General features: G+C 40.6%; 1 protein-coding gene across 3 annotated transcripts; it reads left to right on the top strand.

The window, feature by feature from the left end:
• Nucleotides 1-83: 83 nt before the first annotated feature.
• klhl17 (kelch-like family member 17) lies at nucleotides 84-19,325 on the top strand. Of its 3 annotated transcripts, none has more exons than XM_041800358.1 (12): nucleotides 84-260; nucleotides 2,516-2,780; nucleotides 3,533-3,654; nucleotides 3,775-3,996; nucleotides 6,953-7,069; nucleotides 7,194-7,407; nucleotides 8,524-8,668; nucleotides 9,292-9,459; nucleotides 9,598-9,686; nucleotides 9,847-9,920; nucleotides 10,040-10,221; nucleotides 18,550-19,325. In XM_041800358.1, exons 2-12 carry the CDS (start codon nucleotides 2,567-2,569, stop codon nucleotides 18,776-18,778), a joined length of 1,776 nt encoding a protein of 591 aa, XP_041656292.1. In that variant the 5' UTR covers nucleotides 84-260; nucleotides 2,516-2,566; the 3' UTR covers nucleotides 18,779-19,325. The 3 variants fall into 3 exon arrangements, with proteins under 3 accessions (XP_041656292.1, XP_041656293.1, XP_041656291.1); XM_041800359.1 differs by lacking the exon at nucleotides 84-260 and adding an exon at nucleotides 304-342; XM_041800357.1 differs by lacking the exon at nucleotides 84-260 and adding an exon at nucleotides 703-985.
• Nucleotides 19,326-20,100: the final 775 nt, after the last annotated feature.

Raw genomic sequence — 20,100 nt, 5'->3', positions numbered from 1 at the left:
AACAAAGACGGCACGCACTGCAACCTCGAAATTTTACTTTCGTAGCTTTTCGCAGAAGCGCAAGCAGTGTTTTGATGCTACACGTGAGGTTCAAATTAAATGATCTGCTGCATTCAACAGACAGAGTCGGGCGAAAATTCAAGGGAAAGAATTACATATTTAAGTTTTTTATTGTGTGAAATTATTTATCCACAAAGCTGGGCAAGCTGTCAAACAGGAAAAGATCATTGCTGTCCTATCGACACCGACGACGGCTTGTGGTGAGTTCTGGTTTTAATACCCCTGCAGCTCTGGTAACAGTGCTAACGTTAGCTGAGCGAAGAAACGTCACATATAAACCAGGTTTGAACCGCAGTAATTTAATTTGACACTAGAGTTGTTCCCACCATGAAAATGTAAAAAGGAACATGTTATTGTCTACTGAGTTATGACTTAATTTTTCTTCATGCGAGTAAAGCAAGGCGAAGATGGTTTAGGTCCTGACCAATCATGGCGTTTCTATCCAAAACCCCGCCTCTGGCTCTTGCACCGATGGATTTATCGAACGCACTTCCGGGCTCTCACCAGACGGAACGTTGGCGCTTAAGGTCGCGTGTTTCACTCAGATAATGAATGGACACAGTTTGATAAGTCATGGCCGTAACGACTCAGAAATAATTAAATCTGCATTACTAAGACGTCTCTTGCTTGTTACCATACCTTATTTGAAAAACAGGAGTAGCGTTGGCATTTTAACCACCGACTGTTCACTCCACCTTAACAAGCCGATGTCAGCTTTCATGCTGTTTTTTTTTGTATTGACGTCAACTACATACAGCACAAAACAGAGGCTTTCTTCATATATCGTATGGTAGGAAGAGAATATGGACAGATAGAGAGATACTGTTGGAAATTCTAGACCAATTTGACCGCGACAGCTGCTGATTTTTCTCTCATAACTACTAGGAAGACGCCGTATTTAAGGATAACCGCAACACAGCCATCGGTAATGAAAAATACACACTCATTCTCTCTATTGCTGCTGCAATTCAAAATAGATGGAGTGGGGGTTGGGGTTCCTTTGGTGCACATAATAGGGCTGATGTGTGTGCAGAAACATGATCCGGACTGTAAAGATGTCTCAGTAAAACGTGCTCATTCATCAAGGTTGTGCATGTTTGTCAAGTAGCCACAGAGAAGTGGTGGGGATGCTAGCAACGGATTCTTAATTCACAGAGGCGATTACACGAGACAGGCTTTGTACATGTCGTGTAAGTGGTGTACTTCCTGGGTTTGAACTGTGACAATTGTGTTTTTACATTGCCCAAACCTTCTTTGCATAGGATGACTTAATTTGCATGCTATTCTCTGGGGCATGAGGGCAGGTTGTTTCCTTATCTCGGTACATGGTTGGAGGGTTTTGTGGTCCATTATGTTTTGCAAAATGGGATCCAGAGCTAATCCTTAGGGGGCTTTGGTGGTGACATTTGAGATGGAAACGTGAAGGGTTTTTAGTTGAAAGAGTGTGTATCTACACGTGACTCCACAATTCACACTGATACTGAGTGAATCATTTCAGATTGGGTACACAGGAGATTCTCTACTGATATTTTGTTTTATCAGTCCTAAAGATTACATTTATTTGACTTCAAACTGATATTCTTTCACTAAAAGCTATGATGGTTCATTATTTGTTCAAAATGCTTGTTATTGTCACAAAAAAATCATTAATAATTCATCCAAACAATAATAATCAGCCTTTTTCCTAGCTTTTTTTCCCCCCAAAAGCACCCATTTAGAGGAGACTTTTCAAACCAGTGAGCTTATGCTCTTGTGCCTGATTTTATAGTATTCAAAGGCATCATAGCATCAATTCCAGTATATTTGAGAAAATATGGTGTATGTTTTGTGTATGATGGCTTTGATTTAGTCTTAGTTTGGTTTGCTCGTCCAGTTGTTTTTCACAGTGCATCCTTAATATTGAGACAGTTTCTGACATACTGCATTATAATGGTTATGCAACATATTTGAAGAGTGTTCTCCATCCAAGTGCAGGGCAACGAGAGTACAAAGAAACTGCTAACTCTGACTGCATCCCCTCTCCTCCCACCCTTCCTACCTAGGGCTGCAGCTGAAGTGATGTTGGGGGTATTTCATAGCTAATTCTGGATCAATTAGTAGTCAGGAGTCATCACAAAAAGATACTTAAGTTGAGAAGAAACCTGCATTGTTTTTTATTCCAGTTCTGGAATGATGTACCACTCTTTGTTGCCACATTGCAGTTTAAGCAGTTTTGACGATCAATGTCAAAAAACCAGGCCACTTGACCCTACGACTCTTTGTGATTTCTGTCATGCTGGTAGGCTTCCTGTCATAGCTGTCAGGATGAATCCTATAACCACAACAACAGATACAATGACTGTAATTGTACTTGACACCTGTCATCACACCTGCACCCCTGCAGATAAACTAAAGAGACATTGTTGTACATTAATGACACTGGTATTAACATAAAAATGTTTTTCTGCATGTTCAGTTGCCCAGAGTGCGGCCAAGGCAAGAGCCAACGACCGTCACATCCGGCACCATGATGGAGGGGGGCATGCAGCTGCTCAACCGCGATGGTCATAGCATCTCACACAACTCAAAGCGCCACTACCATGACTCCTTCGTGTCTATGAACAGGATGAGACAGCGTGGTTTGCTGTGTGACATTGTGCTCCATGTCTCCAACAAAGAAATCAAGGCTCACAAAGTGGTGCTGGCATCCTGCAGCCCCTACTTCCATGCTATGTTCACCAGTAAGTATCTGCAATGTTCTTTTTACATGTCAGCTGTTCTCACTCCACTTTAATATCTTATCCCTGAAATTCATTAAAAAATCACAATGCATGCTGTGGATATTTGAAGTTTGATTATCGAGCTGTGTTTCCTCTGATTTTTACAGTTTGATGTTACAACACTGTATGTTTATGGTGAAAACAACCTCACCCTTTCAGCACCATTGCTTCCTTCCTTGTTTTCTTGTCTGAGGCACAGGTGGTCAGATGAAGTCTGAGTCCTACATTTCCTCCTGACACTGGATCTCTGTGAGAGTACAATATGTCTCCAGACAGTCAGTAGTCTGGCCTTGGGACTCAGCTGCAAGGCTTCCCTTTGTTTGACCCAGGCTCTAATTAGCCCCTGTTACAGAATGTGCTGATCTTTCCATCATCCAAACGGAAAAATCCAGCTCCCTGCTCACATTATTTGCATTTTTCTAATTCAAGGAGATGAAATGTTTGGCTGCTTATGTAGAACTTCCTAGCGCAGAGTTCTGCGAGAATACCAATGTTGTGCAAGAGAGTACAGATTCAGAAATCTCACAAACATCCACCCACGCTACCTGATTAAATGGACAGCAGCAAAAGCAGACATTTGGCAGCTGTGCTGTATACATTAGGATATCCAGTGTATCAGCATGACTGAACAGGGATGCAATTGCATCAGTGAAAGTTTGACTGTTTATAACTTGTGGAAAAATGAGACAGATCCTTTCTGTGCCATTTTGCAGACGAGATGTCAGAGAGTCGGCAGACCCATGTGACCCTACATGACATCGACCCTCAGGCTTTGGAGCAGCTGGTCCAGTACGCCTACACAGCAGAGATTGTGGTGGGAGAGGGCAATGTGCAGGTAGAGCTAAAAATTTCAGATTGACATCATGTTTGTTTTTTTTACATTAAATCAACACATCTCATAGAGCACCAATTATACACCTGACTCAGAGTCTGCATAAAATTGCTCTGTGCCCAGACATTGCTCCCAGCAGCAAGCCTGCTGCAGCTCAACGGGGTGCGGGACGCCTGCTGTAAGTTCCTCCTCAGTCAGCTGGACCCTTCTAACTGCCTGGGCATTCGCGGATTTGCTGATACACACTCCTGCAGTGACCTGCTCAAATCGGCACACAAGTATGTCCTACAGCACTTTGTGGAGGTGTCCAAGACAGAGGAGTTCATGCTGCTGCCACTGAAACAGGTAGAGGAGGCTTCTTCTGTCTCATGCTGTGTCTGATGCCAACTGATATAAAGAAAGAATAGTGATGGTGATAGGGTACTGTTGATTTCAGCTACCGCTGGGAACTTTGGTATAAGTGAAGAGATGTTTTCAAAGTTCAAGCTTTTACCCTGTAGATAGGAAAAAATCCTGATAAGGTCTTGTGCCCATTTACTTTAGCTACTGCTGGAAGTGATATGAGAATGTGATTTACAAAAGAACATTAAGTAATACAAGGAAAAATCTGAATCAATTTTAGCATTATATTCAAAACTATTCCTCACTCATGAGCCCAGCTGAACATACAGCAGGTATGCACACATGTGTTAGTATCAGATGTCAGTATTGGCCTATCCCTGCCCTGCTGATAGACTTCAGCATATCAGTAGCTGATGTGTACCTGTGCTGTTGCATCACTTTAATACTGGCAAACCATTAATTCTAACTACTGAGTCAGAGAGGAAGCTGTCATTTGTTGGACAAACTCAAATTTGTTTAACAATCAAACCTGAAAAAAATGTGGGCAGCAACTGAGTCTTATACCATCTTTGGGAAAGATTAGCAGCGTGCAGTTTGTAAGACATTTTCCAGAAACATTTCAAACAGATGCAAGGGAATGCAAAGTTTGAGTTACGTTTTCAACTTCCTCATTGGTATTCTGCCTGATATTCTAGTTGTTTCCAAACCATTTCTTATTGTTCCTAACAGAGGTGGCCAAAGAATGCCATAGTGTTTTTAACATATTTCAGGAGGACCTGTCTTTCTTCTCAGCTTCTTCTCAATAAATGTCTCTTGTGGTTTTATTATCCCAATGTCCCGCCATGGACTACTTTATCCTGCTGGCTAACAATCATTCAATGTTCTGCTGGGCTCAGAAGTGGCACCAATCCTGTCTCAGAAGTGGTAATTAGGTAAAGCTTGTGACATTTTCCCAGCTGTTGCACTGTTTATAGAACGACAGAAACCGCTTTGGTAACTGCTCTGAACTAATAATAAAGCTTTTCTATTTCTAAATCAGCATTCCGAGTTACCCTACTTAGAGAGGTTATGGGATCTAGTTTAAGGTTTGATTAGGTGAGATTGTCTGCTGTGGCAAGAAGGCTGCAGGTTTGGTTCCTGTTGACCCCAAACCAGGCTGTAATTGTAATGGCGGTCTTTAGATGTAAATGTTTGTTGAACTGGGTGAGGATTTTTTATTTATTTATTTTTCCCGTGGAATGAAAAGGTTAAAGAAACAATGTAGGTATGGGAACCAAATATAACCAAAAAGGATGTCCTACTACCCAGCAGACTACTTCCAAACCCGCTGTCACTCTAAGATGAATGTACATGTCTGATATTCATTTGGTCAGTAAATACTGTGGTTAAACAGAACAACTGTTTCAAGCTTCTCTTCAGTCATGTGAATATTCCTGTGTTAACAATTGCCCGTAGAGAACATGTACAAATGCATTACAACAAGTAGTTAGAAAAGGCAGCAGGTTCCCCCGTCAGATGTTGGTGGTTTCATGTTCATGTCTCAATAAAAAAGAGAACTGAATCATGTCTTCTATAAAACTGTTTGTGTTTCACGAAAAAGCCCATTGAGCTTCGCCTAGTGACAATGAATTAAAGTGTCTGAAAAGAAGCAACAAAACCGCTGCCAGCATCACTTTCCCATTATCTTTTCTCTGAGGAACAATCCCCACATCACTAAAGAGATAGTTCTCTGTGAGAATAAAATGCCAAGCTTCATTCTTCCTCTGTGTAGCCTTCAAAGCAATGAAACTGAATCTGCAATAGGAGTGTGTGGGCACAGTCCATTAAAAAGGAGAAAGTCAAGATGCACAAAGCCAGATTAAAATCAGACCATTTTCTTGTCTTTGTTTCTATTCTTGCTCTTTAGTTCCTTTGGTTCTACACCCCATTCTGTCTGCAGCTTTCCTGTGTCTGCCATAAATTTGCACCAGGTCTAGATTTATGTACTGGCTGCTCCAAAGGACTCTGAACTCACAGAGCTGTGAAATATGCCCTGTATTTTTCTCCATGTTTAGTGAAGGAAGTGGTGAGGCATAGCAGGGCTGTGACTAGTCTGCTTTTGTGTTTCACTGACTAAGCATCACTCACATGAAATTATGAAAACAACAGCCTCATTACTGTGTTGAGTACAACGACATTCAAGCATACACTTCTTATTCACATATCTTTTTCTCAAGCTGCAACTCCACAAAGACAGTGAATGCATTTTTCTTGAATTTTCACCAGCAGACCAATGTTTAAGTTCATTTGACGCTGCTTATTGACACTGAGGAAAGGACTCTTGCAGGATTGTGCAGCAGCAGCAGTTTTTGACTATTTATGACTGGATTAGTGGAGGCTGTTCCTGGGAGGCTGGTAACTGTTGCCCCTGATCTGGCTGGGTAAGACAGCAGCAGCAGTAGCTGCCTGCTCCGGCCCCACCCTGCCCTGCCAGCTTTGGGTTGATCTGGGAATAGTGCCAGCCAGCCACTCAGACTGCAGCACTCACAGTACCTCAGACACACTCAAACCTTTTGGTGACTTAAATACATTACATCAAGACTACAAACTTGAGGACAAAAATATACCACACAAGCATCGGAATAGTTTAAGATTAAAATGGTTCCCGAACAGGTTTTGTTTTGCTACATCTCAGAGATCGTTTTTAATGGCTAATATTACTTGAAACAGTCCAGACATAATGGAGCGCCACCCACCACTTTCAAAAATTAGTCTGGATAGAGAACAGCTTATCAAGGGTAAAATCAGAAGGGAAAATGAAGAGCAGCAGCCAGGTGCAATGTGCAGGAAATTATGATAATGTATGTGGAAACACATGTCTTCTTATGTGTTGGCATGTTTTGTCAAGATTTATTTAAGTTACTCTTTAAATTGTGTCTGTAAATCATCCCTGCCTGTCTACTCTGTCTCCTGCATCCAGGTCCTGGATTTGATCTCCAGTGACAATCTTAACGTGCCATCTGAAGAGGAAGTTTACCGAGCCGTACTGAGCTGGGTCAAACATGACATAGACGGACGCAGGCAGCATGTCCCCTGGGTAAGACTTGTCTCATCAGGATTTCTCATTCATTATTTCACTTGGATTATACCATTGGAAAATAACCTGCAGCACATTTCCCTTCTGCCTCTGCAACAACCCAATATCTCTTTCTCCTTGTTAGCTGATGAAGTGTGTGCGGCTGCCACTGCTGAGGAGGGACTTTCTCATGAGTAATGTGGACACAGAACTATTGGTGCGTCATCACTCTGAGTGTAAGGACCTTCTGATTGAGGCGCTCAAATATCACCTGATGCCTGAGCAGAGGGGAGTTCTCAGCAACAGCCGGACACGCCCACGACGCTGTGAAGGCGCCAGCCCTGTGCTCTTTGCAGTTGGTCAGTGTGCTCCTGAAGGTACCCTCTAGGGTACACTTTGCTTTATTTAGGTTCCAGTGCCTACAAAAAGTTTTCACCCCCTTGGATGCTTAACCCTTTTATTGATTTTATTAATCAATTGTGGTCAATATAATTTGACTTTTTGACAAAAAATTTACAAAAAAACGATATCCAAGTAAAAGCAGATTTCTACAAAATTATGTCTGATAAATAGAAATATAATGTAAAATAAATGACTGCATAAAAATTCATCCATTTCAAGTTGAAATGGATGAAGTTTGTGTGGATAGGTCTCAATCAGGCTTGTACATTTGGAAACTGCAATTTTCTCCTTTGCAAAACTGCTCAAGCCCTTTCAGGTTGCACAAGAATTGGGTGTGAACAGCCCATTTCAAGGCTAGCCACAAATTCACTATTGAAATTAGGTCTGGGCTTTGACTCAGCCACTCCAGAACATTCACCTTGTTGTCTTTAAACTATTAATGTGTAGCTTTGGCTGTATAATTCAGGTCATTGTCCTGCTGCCAAAGTTCTCTTGCAGACTGAATAAGATTGTCCTCCAGTATTTTCTTATATTTAGCTGCATTTATTTCACCCCTTACCTCTGCAAGCCTTCCAGGGCCATCTGCTGAGAAGCATCCCCACAACATGATGATGCTACCAGCTTACTTAACAGTGGGGATGGTGTGTTTGTGGTGATGTGCAGTGTTTGGTTTTCCCCACCAAAAGACCAAAGAACTTTCTTACATTTGACCATGAAGAGAGTGGAAGAAAGGGTAATACATCCAAGGGGGTGAATACTTTTTATAGACACTGTACATTTATCTATAGCTTCATGTCCTTCATTTGTATGCAAACAGAAATTTTCTGTAGTTCTCTCAGCATTTTCTAACATTTGTCTTATTCGAACTTATGCTATTGTTGCAAGCTAAATAAAATAAAATTTCAATGGCTCTTTGTCAGGATCATTCATGATTTCTTTGATTCAGCGATCACGTCATTCAGCCTTCAGTTTTCCTCAGGTTCCATACTGACATGAGTTCATTGTTTGGGGTATGCTATTCACTTTACAGACTTTATTTTCTCCATATTATGTTTATGTGTGTGTTTCCAAAGGTGGTGGAAGTCTGTTTGCCATCCATGGAGACTGTGAGGCATATGACACCAGGACAGATCGCTGGCACATGGTGGCATCTATGTCTACTCGGCGAGCACGTGTGGGCGTGGCAGCCATTGGGAACAGACTCTATGCGGTTGGAGGGTGAGATAGCGGAATCTTTTCATAGTGTATTTCTACAATAGCACCACAATGAAGCTCTGTCATCATTTTTCGTAAAGACATTTAAATGGATGCTGCAATGACATGATATTGATGTCCCTGTCGTTGCGTTATGGAGAGCACATAATTATCGATGGTGCAGATACACATAGTCACCCACGTACAAACACACAGCTCTGTGCTCCCCCATCAATCCTGTCTGGCCTCTGTTACCACCTCCTACGTAGGCACAGAAGAGGGGTAATTTTGGCCTCCTTCACACTATCATATTGAAGATGAAATGTCACATTGGCAAAAATATCCCACTTTGAAACAGCGGTGTGAATAAACCACATTACTGAAACATCCCAGTGTCTCACAAATTCCAATGTGAAAAACACTTGGTTTTAAGAGGGAGCCTTGGCAGCTGGATGGTTTACATGCCAGGTGTCCCTGAGTAGTGGTTAAGTAATAATGTCTATTGATGCTGTGCAGGCTTTTTATTGTAAATCCTTGATGTAAAAATGATTCTTTAACTTGAATGTTCCTTAACTTGAGAATCAATGTGTTTCTACACATTAATGCTATTGCCACATTCAGAGCCAGTTTTTTATTCAACTCCCCAGGTATGATGGCACATCGGACCTCGCAACAGTGGAGTCTTATGACCCTATCACTAACTCTTGGCAGCCTGAGGTTTCCATGGGAACACGACGGAGCTGTCTGGGTGTAGCAGTCCTTCATGGGCTGCTGTATGCTGCTGGCGGTTATGATGGAGCTTCGTGTCTAAATAGGTATGTACAGAATAATTGAATTGGTGATTAATGTTAAAAGTAAGTTACATTGTTGTGACTCATCCCAGCTTCTTTGATGGTTTTTTCTAAGGTTCATCTAAGCTCTGCAGAGTCATCATGTCTTTTTGTGTCTTTTAGTGCTGAGCGTTATGACCCTTTGACCAGCACATGGACTTCAATTGCTGCTATGAGCACCCGTAGAAGATATGTTCGAGTTGCAACACTTGGTAGGAATGCTTAAAACACATTTTAATCCACATTCTGTTTTCTGTATGTTTATGTTTCTACTGTCGACATTTCAGTGTGTAAAACCATTAGGGAGTTACCAGCTGGGTATTGAGCAGCTAATATTTACATTCTGAGTGTTTACTCCCTTTTCCCTTCCAGATGGCAGCTTGTATGCGGTGGGAGGTTATGACAGCTCCTCACATCTTGCAACAGTGGAGAAATATGACCCTCAGGTGAATTATGTGCTGATATTTATCATCAAAGTAGCCAGGATAAACTGAAAATGAGAACAAGAATATACACTGTGGATCAACATGTGACCAATGCTCGATCTCTTGATTTAATAAAACAGAGCAACACGTGGACAGCTATTGCCAACATGCTAAGTAGGCGCAGCAGTGCGGGTGTTGCAGTACTGGATGGCATGCTGTACGTCGCTGGAGGCAATGACGGCACCAGCTGTCTAAATTCTGTGGAGCGGTTCAACCCCAAGACCAACACTTGGGAGGGAGTGGCCCCCATGAACATACGCAGGTTGGTCTAGACCCAGAGTTGATATTTTTACAAAGCAAAGGGTGTACTGATCCAATCAGTTTCTGATTTTAATGTGAAAGATGTGAGTTAGGATTGGGTGGTGACAGGGTAATACCATACCTGAGGTTAGGGATGGGTGTTTATTGCATCAACTTAAATGTACATGCTGTGCTCAGTTTATCCTACAATAAAATAAAAACTGCAGCAGGTTTCATTAACATTTCTAATTCTCCTCAGAAAGGTGTGGGTCTTAGTATATGTAATATTAAGCTGAATTTCTATTTTAGTGTTCCTATCCTTTTTTATATCCGTTATCTATAAACAGCACATATATCATATCCCTGCCAATAAAGATGTGCTAAACATTTAAGTAGCGTTATCTTAACAATGCAAATGCAGAGATTTTAAGATGTATGTGTTCCCCAGAAAGGTATAGTATTGATGGAATATTTACCAAATATTTTTTAACATAGCGCACACCCCTGGCTCACGTGGACGACAGGCACACACAGCTGGAGCGCACACACACAGTGCTAATACGCTGATCCTACGTGGTCAGAGAGGAGCTTTAAGAGGAAAGAGTTCAGGTGTTTATCCTCCAGTATTCTGTAACGTTTTCCCTCAACAGAAAGAACCCTGAAGTCTACACTATCAACATGGTAGTGTGCGTTTCAGTGTAGGTATGTGTGTGAGTGTCACGTTTGTGTGTCACACAGCATGAAAGCAGACAAGAATGAGAGGAGAGCAGCCGACGCTGCTGCGTAAAGATGCATGAACGCTCAAAGAGAAAGGGACAATAGGAGAAAGAGTGACAAGGGGACAGGAGCTCATAGTGGAAAAATTGAAAACCGAAGATTGTGCATGAGTCTCAAATCATGAAATATATTCTCTGCACAAGACAAGCTGTCGGTATGGCTCTGTTCTGTGGATTTAGCAAGAACAGCGGTCCAGGTCGGAGTAAACTGCAGCGGTCTTACAGCGACATCCAAGCTAACAGCTAACGGCGGGCAATACGGACAAGCCCACCTCCATGATTGGAAAGCCATGCTGAAACAGACCAGGAGTAGAGTGAGAACAGTTTTTTCTGTCACAGAAAGCTTTCAGTGTTGCTCTCTGCGCTTGTTTGGATGAGACACGATGTCTGGTTCAGACAGAAGTGTCGCTGCGGCTCAGTCCCAGTTAATGACTAGCAGGCCTGCTAGAGTCATTAGCTGGGACACAACAACTCAATAGCTTTATACAACATGTAACCTTTTCCCTATAACTATCACATAATCTCTTCTGCGACATTGTTGATATGTCGCAGAAGAGCGACAACATAGTTTTCTGTTGCAGAAAGCTGTTCATGTTGCTCTCAGCGCTAACTGTGATGAAGAAATGTCTTGGTCTGGCTAAGGCCATGCTAACTTTCAGCTAGCAACCATTGTATACAAGTGCAACAAGTAACCATTTCCCCCTTTAACTATCACACACTCATGCTGAAGCCCTTTGGAAGAGCAAAAAAACCCCTTCTGTTACAGAAAATGTTTAGTGTTGCTGTCATCACTTGTTTTAATAAAGATATGTCCAATTTTGAATAAGTGCTGCTGTGACTTAGTCAGAGCAAATCGCTATAAGAGCAGCCGTTGTACAAAAGCATTCACACAAGAAGTTACCTTTTCCCCCTCAACTATCACAAAATCATGCCAAAGCAGGTCAGTAGAGGAGTGGAAACATCTTTCCCAACATGAAAAGCTTATAGGGTTGTTTTATTCTTTGTCATACATTAATGTGGCCCAGTTCTGGTGAAACACAGGCTAAAGCTATATCTGAGGTATTTAGAGGCCCTCTATTGAGGGCACAAGTTTCAGAATACTGGAGGATAAACAGCAGAACTTTCTCCTCTTAAAGCTCCTCTCGGACCAAGGAGGACCAGCACATCAGCGCTGTGTGTGTGCGCTCCAGCTGTGTGTGTCTGTTGCGCCTGTGTGAGCCAGGGGTGTGCGCTATGTTTTTGAAAAATCGGTGCGCTGGTAGTCGAGTGGTTAAGATGCGCACCATGTACGCAGGCGGCCCGGGTTCGAATCCAGCCTGTGGCACCATTTCCCGCATGTCTCTCCCCACTCTCTTCCCTGTTTCCGAGTCTATGCACTGTCCTTCTCTATCTAATAAAGGCACGAAAAGGCCCAAAATTGAATCTTGAAAAAAATATATATTTGGTAAATATTCCATAAATACTATATGTTTATGGGAAACAAATACATCTTAAAATCTCTGCATTTGCATTGTTAAGAGAATGCTACTTAAACGTTTAGCACGTTTTCATTGGCAGGGATATGATAAATCTGCTGTTTACAGATAATTAACAGATACAAAAAACAATAGGAACACTAAAGTAGACATTCAGCTTAATTTTACACATATTAAGACCAGAGGTGTCAAGTAACTAAGTACAAATACTTAGTTACCTTACTTAAGTAGAAATTTTGGGTATCTATACTTATAGTAATTATTTTTCAGCCGACTTATTACTTGTACTCCTTACATTTTCACGCAATTATCTGTACTTTCTACTCCTTACATTTTAAAAATAGCCTCGTTACTGCTATTTCATTTCAGCTTTTCATTCCAGCTTGTTTCATTCCAGCTTGTCATCGTTCAAAAAAACACAAATAAAAAACCCCAAAAACTATCCAGATAAATCGCACCATCCGGATAGAGTGAATTTGGTTGTGTTTGGATGAGAAGTATAAACATAATACCATTCCGACACCCTATTGGTTTGTGCGTGATCCATGGCACCTTTGAACATGACAAATCACGTCACACTCCAGCAAGAAAATAGCAGACGTATGTAGCCTAATACGAAGATGTCCGTGGCAGAGACTTGAGAGAACTGGAGCGAAATGTCCCAACCAAGCGCCAGTGAGGAGGTTGGTAGTACACATACTGTATATGGTTCTTGAATGTATTTGCATTGTACTAAAATGTGTTCATTTTCAATGGGCATAAAAAGGTGCATCCCAAGTTTTTCAACATTTTAATATGACATTATAGTCTTTATGGCATTTAGAAAAATGTTTTTTTGGGGAGGTGGGGTAGTGCACTATGGTAGAATGGAATGCAGCGGAACGGAATCGTAGAACGGAATGGTAGAATAGAATGGAATAGTAGAATGGAATGGAACATATAATGGAATGGAATGATGGAATGGAATGGAATGGTAGAATAGAATGGAATAGTAGAATAGAATGGAATAGTAGAATGGAATGGAACGTATAATGGAATGGTGGAATAGAATGGAATGGAATGGTAGAATGGAATGGAAAGTTTAAACTGAATGGAATGGTAGAATGGAATGGAATGGTAGAATGGAATGTATAATGGAATGGAATGGAATGGTAGAATAGAATGGAATAGTAGAATGGAATGGAACTTATAATGGAATGGTAGAATAGAATGGAATGGTAGAATGGAATGGAGAGTTTAAACTGAATGGAATGGTAGAATGGAATGGTAGAATGGATTGGCCCCTGTGGCATGGCCTAAGCTTTTGTCCTTAATGGCATTTTTCCCCCTTACATTACTTTTACTTTTATACTTTAAGTAGTTTTCATGAAACCTGCTGCAGTTTTTATGTTATTTGAGAATAAACAGTTCATTTACAGTTAGTGTTTTATTGTTAATGTAAAATTACTACCATTAAAGACTTCTATCTGACAAAAACATTTAATCTCCAGTGACACTGTCTGTCTCTATCAGTGAATTCTATCAGTGTCTCTGTAGTGTTTCATATGTACACAGACAAGAGTTTTATTAAGAGGAGAGACGGAGAAAGAGAGAGTGGACAGCATGTAGCTATGTACATTTAAGTTGCCACAATAAATTTGGATCACAAAAAGTAACAATAATGACAAAATCACTCTGCCAGTCAGGCATTTAAACAGGCATCCCAGATAGTTGCGGTCAGCCATATACTAGGTTTTTACCTAGTCTTTTTAGCCCATAGCATTGGTGCTACAGAGGTTAATAGTCTTGTAGCACAATACATGTAACACCTGTTACATCCCTAAAACCAGTCAATAACCTAATGATTTGTTAAGTAAGTGAATATACTTAAAAATCATCCCATATAGGAGCTTGCCATTAATAGCTACAACATAAAATGACCCTGTCTGCCACTGGATCTTCCACCTACTTAGGATGAGAATGACACTCCATGCAGCAGAGAGGGGAAACACTGACAGCTCATCTCCACATTCAGACACAAAACAACAGCAAACTGCACAAAGCCATTAAACTTTAGAGGAGTGCTGGTGTTTGGATATAATAAGAGCAATATGATTTGTAAAGTGGACCTTGAGATGGAGCGGATAGTGAAGCATATGAGTGCCACTCATGCTGCTATTTGCTGCCATAGTCCTTTTGAAGTTTAAGGTCCAAACTATATTTATTTGTATTGGTATCAGTATCGGGTAAAATTAATTTGTAAATATTGGCTCATCATGCTCATTGGACACCCCTGTTAAAAACTAATGATACTTAGGGAAACAGGAAAGTATTTCTGACATAGCGACTTTGTTTGATTAAACTGGGACCCGACCATTAATATTTATAATGTAATGTCAGGGAACAAATCTCTGTTCTCTCAATCAGTAGCGATAGTAACTTAAAGTGGTACTGAACACTAACATTTTTTTTTTGCTGTTTTCAAGCAAAAATGCTTTAAAGTGATTGGTTAAAGTGAGAGAAAATGTAATATCTGCGATAATATTTTGGTTAGTTTGGACGTAAATCTCTACTAGTTAATATCAACCTTACGTCTCTGTGGTGCAACTGAACAATGACACAACTTAGTTAGAACTTAACTAGTTTCAACGTAGGGTTTAGTGTGGATATTAAACCATAACTAAAGGCAGGACGCACATAGCTGGTGCAACAGGAGCCAGGTTTTTACTCAAATAAAACACCAATGTGATGCACAGGTTAAACGTACAACAATTAAATCCTATAATGCATTGGGCTCAAATGCAGACAGTGTCTTTGTTTGGTCTGTTCATTTTGCTTTTACCTGTTCTATTTACATATTCAAGCCTTTTAGAAAAGCTTAGCTAAGCTGTTGTGCTTTGTGTATTGAGCTTGCCAAACTTGTATCCCTGCTACGATTTCTTTGCTCTGTTGAAAATCTGTACGCTGTAAAGAGAGGGATTTGGAGCATTTGAATGCCTTCAGTGCCTAAACGTTCTTAAAGCATAAACATTAAATGACCTATTTCCCAAAACAGTTATTTCTTAAGTCTGAGAAGATAAATCACTCAGCATTGTCTAAATGCAAGATTAGTATCCAGGAAGGAGACTCTGAGACATAGTGGCCATAGGTTGTGGACAAACCAGCAAGGTCACTGGTTCCTCAGGCCCTTAGAAACTCATACACAAACAAATGTTGTTCTGTGTGTGTTTTTGTACGTGAGTCAGTGTACTTCAGGAGCAGAGAAACCTGACAACAGTTGACTGTCTAGCCCTATGAATAACCCATGTGCTAATCAGCCGTGTGGCTGTGAGTGCTTTTATTATCCAGTCACTGGGAGGGTGCATTAACTCTGAACACCCTAAACATCACATGTCATGTAATGATGTCATTTATTCTCCTTTTTAAACAATTTTACACATTTGCCGGAATAATAATCTGGAAAAGCTGTATTGGCTGAATTAAATTCACTCAATCTGTAACACCACTTCAGTCCCTAACTCCACATGAAAACATTTCTTTAACTAAAACTGCTGGTAAATTATTTTTGATACTTTAAGATTTGATGTCCCTGCCAACAAAAAATTTCTGTTTCCACTGGTCCTCTGCAAGGATTAATAATTTACTAAGGCACTATTGTCACACAGCACAGGGGTTGTGTAAAGCAGGGGCAATTATGGGTTTGCTGCAACAAGAGTGGCATTGTATTTGCTTTTTAGTCAGAATTTATTATTATTTTTAAATCCTTATTCAACCTTTAGTGCAAAATCTCCTTCAACTTTCAGTTTTTCAAAGCAATCTTTGAAAATGTTGAGACATACAGTACTGTGCAGAACTTTTAGGCATTATTGGGCCAAAAATTGAGGCTGAAGAAAGGCATAGATGTGATGAGTAAGCTGCCTGAGGGCATCAGAGGGAAGGAGGGTTGACAAAACCCTGGTTGTGCTCTGGATGTCCTTGCATTTTACCAGGTGCACGGGCATATAATCTGTTGAAAAAAATAACATCCACAACTTTGGGGTGGAGAAAGGGGTATCTGGCAAGTAAAGATGGCCTTAGGTATTCTCCGGGAGATTATAAGGGCTGCCAGGAGCCCCTGGTTGTGCTGTGGATGTCCCAAAGGCCAGACAACCACTGGCAGTGTCCAGATACACTACAAGGGGTGAAAGAGCCAGGACAAAAGAGATGCTGTCAAGCTTGACCTTGGCTGCTAATGTGTCAAGCTTGACTCTGTTCCTAGGAGATGCTATTGGTGCTATAGAAGTTAGTGGTTGTTTCTATCAGATTAATGAGCATGTGGCAGCATGGCAGTAGTTATCAAGAACAACTTTAGTGGCTACTAGTGGTGGGCGGCTGTGCTACAGTTTAGACCAGGGTTCTTATCAGTTCATTGACAGTACAGAGTCCAGTGAGAAGAAAAGGGCAAAAGAGACTTTCACAAGGGAGATTTATCCCTCAGTGGATCAACTCAAACTTCTAAACATGTATAAGCCCCGACTGTTGTTATTCTGCATGTCCATTCTGTTGGAATCCCACTAGCATCCCTGCATGTGCCATGAACTACGGCATTTCTATGCATTATTTTGGACCTTTTTAGCAAGTGGACATGTCATGACATAGGTCAGCCTCAGATTAGGACTAAATGTTCAGTTCTAAAGACATTTTTACAATGAGGTGAGCAATTTCTAGAATTTGATGAGATCAGGAATAAATACACTGCATTTTATAATCAAGTCCCATTCAAATGTGAGAGCTCAAAACCATAATGCCACTTTTGTTTACATAAAAACAACTTGTATCTAAATTTATTCAGTTGATATTAGTTCTCATCACAATTTTATAATAATCAAGGGTTAAATCAGGTTGGAGATTGACCCTGGCTGAAACACTGTCCACGTGTGGCAGACATGAATTACGCACCATGGGTGAGAGTGTTTATTGTCCAGTGAACAGCTCTTTGTGGTCCCTTCAGGGGAAGAGGCTCTGTTTTGCAAGGCAAAAAATTTTCAAGAAACTGCCAGAAACATGGACAGGACAGGGCTCCATTCGAACTAAAGCGCATAGTGCAGCTTTGCGCTGGTGTGTAGTTCTTCAGTCGTGAACAAATCTTGTTAAAATTAAACAAGAAAAAGAAAAAATAAACAGCTGTATGGTGTGTAGTGTGTCCACTGCTGTTTGTCTTATTTATATTACTCACTGCTGAAAAGTTCAGCATGCCACATTTAACTCCTCCTGCTGTAATTATACATAGTTTTTGTAAGATTGGGGAATTTTGAAATTAGAAATATTTTAGTAAGTAGATATTGCAAATAAATATTTTCCAAAATGTTCCCTCTTTTTCCTTATACATGATGCAGGCCAGATGTGTCCGGGGCCTTAAATTTGACACCTGGGGTTAAGACAAAACATTTGACTGGGATTGTGGGTCTGAATGAATGAAAAATATTAATAATTTGTGTAACCGGCTCCTAATTCAAAGGGATCCAAATGTAACAGTTTAGCCGGCTAATCACACGTCCATAATTAAGACAAACTGTGAAAAAAATCTACATTTGAAAATGGGTTGTCACTAGTAGATTTCTATGGGAATAGCTTTGAATGGTTTCTGAACACAGATGAAAAAGAATTTTAAGTGTTTAGTTCATTTACAATTTAGGATTCTTTTTTTTCTTTTCATGCTTGGCAAATTTAAATTTCTTTAAGAAAAAAAGCTAAAATAATTTATCCTTAATTAACAATTAAGGAAAGTTCACTGCTGCAAGTCAGAGGGGGTTATGACATTTATATCATGCTACTGCTGTGTTCTCCATGCATACAATAAGACTGATTTATTGTTATCCTTTCCCCAGTATGTTTTTCTCTGCTCTTTTGTTAATACCATAAATGTCTGACTGCACATAGCGTTGGGATACAGGTCAAAATTGTCATAGCACCAGACTCTGTTGCTTCATCAGCAGATTTTTGACCATTCTTGTTATTCTCTTCTCCCCGACAGTTTGCCACTCAGACTGCATGTGTGAAAACAGATATAGTTTTCCACATGAAAATAAGACTGAATAAAGGGAGTGGAATAGATACTGAATCCGGTTTTTATTCTTTCAGGAGCACCCACGATCTTGTGGCTATGGATGGCTGGTTATATGCTGTGGGAGGTAACGATGGCAGCTCCAGTCTCAACTCCATCGAGAAGTACAACCCCCGCAGCAACAAATGGGTTGCAGCCTCCTGTATGTTCACACGACGCAGCAGTGTGGGCGTGGCTGTGCTTGAGCTGCTGAACTTCCCGCCACCCTCCTCGCCCACCCTTTCGGTTTCCTCCACCAGCCTTTGACACGGGGTCACCGCTTGGCTGACCTCAGCCTCTGCTGCTACAGCCCAGACTGGCTCTGGGAAGAGACGCAACTGCTCTGTTTGAGATAGGGAGGAGGAGGATTATGGGAGTGGACAGGTGAATACATGAAGGGAGGAGAAAAAGAAATAAGGTAGATGGCACCTAGCTCACTTGTCATACAGTGCCCTCCAGGTGTTGTGGCTCTCTCGGTAAAGAATGCTTTTCCATGGTTTACGTTTTTAAATTCACTATAAAAATACAGAACTTTTAAGGTTCATTAATGTGCAGCACCCTTTAATCTCAAAACATGTTACACATAAAAATTCTTTAATTACAAATAGTTGAAGCTAGATTACATGGATCTACTATGATTTTCCTTGATTTTTTTTATTGGTCAAACCAATACCACTTTTTGTTTGTTTTCTTACCAAGTTTGCCATTTCTCCTGGACTGCACTGTATGTGGCCTGGATACTTACACCTCCACTGTACAGCTCCAGCACACAGATACCAGCTCCCACTCCCTAATAAAGATGTATTTACACTGACTAATCCTTCCTCCAGCCCTACTTTTTATTAACCACTGCAGTGTTTGACACACTCGTCGTAAAACATGGTGGACACTATTTTGTCATGTGTAATGTAAATGTTGTCCTCTGCAAGAGTTTTCTTTTGATGTGAGGCTTTTTTTTTTTTGCAATAATGTACAAAAAGATATATTGAATGAATTTACTTTTGGAATGTAGCTTTTGACTGGTTATATCATGCATGTTTACAACTCGGCATTGACTCCTAAAAGGAGGATAAAATGTTTTAGTGCTGCTATGCCACACTAGGTGGCAGTAGCTGGCAATGTTAGAAACCCATTCTGCACTGCAAGAGAGCATGGACACCAACATTGTAGAAAAATGAGGCCCTCAGAGCTGTAAATGAACATGGATGTTTTTGTTTATACGAGAAAATTTAACTATGTTCACTTTATGTATTTATGAAAATGTATATATGATAGTATATTCTGTTTTAAAGATGCTCAGAGAAGGAAAACATTTAGACCGATGCCTATTTAAGAGTGTTTTAATATATTTATTCACGTGTGTGATGTTCAGTTTGTCAGTGGAAATGACGAGGAATGTTTAAAATGTGAGAGTAGATGTTAGTTTGTGTGAGCTGAGTGTTTCACATGGTTTAGAGGACTGAATGTTGCATTTTGATGTGCAGCACTTTATTTGGATTTTGTAAAGTTTCTTCACTGCCACAATCAAAATCTCACATGAGGCTGTACCTAATGTCCGCTACATTTGTGCACAAAGCTTGAGTTACTTG

This window comes from Cheilinus undulatus, linkage group 11 (genome assembly GCF_018320785.1).
Source record: "Cheilinus undulatus linkage group 11, ASM1832078v1, whole genome shotgun sequence".
NCBI lineage: Eukaryota > Metazoa > Chordata > Actinopteri > Labriformes > Labridae > Cheilinus > Cheilinus undulatus.
This window is presented reverse-complemented; position numbering and strand designations above follow the sequence as displayed.

Coding starts and splice junctions, on each gene's coding strand:
- klhl17 (XM_041800358.1), top strand. CDS start 2,567: ATGATGGAGGGGGGCATGCAGCTGCTCAACCGCGATGGTCATAGCATC. Junction 2,781..3,532: donor CTTCCATGCTATGTTCACCA/GTAAGTATCTGC, acceptor GCCATTTTGCAG/ACGAGATGTCAGAGAGTCGG. Junction 9,687..9,846: donor TGTTCGAGTTGCAACACTTG/GTAGGAATGCTT, acceptor TTTCCCTTCCAG/ATGGCAGCTTGTATGCGGTG.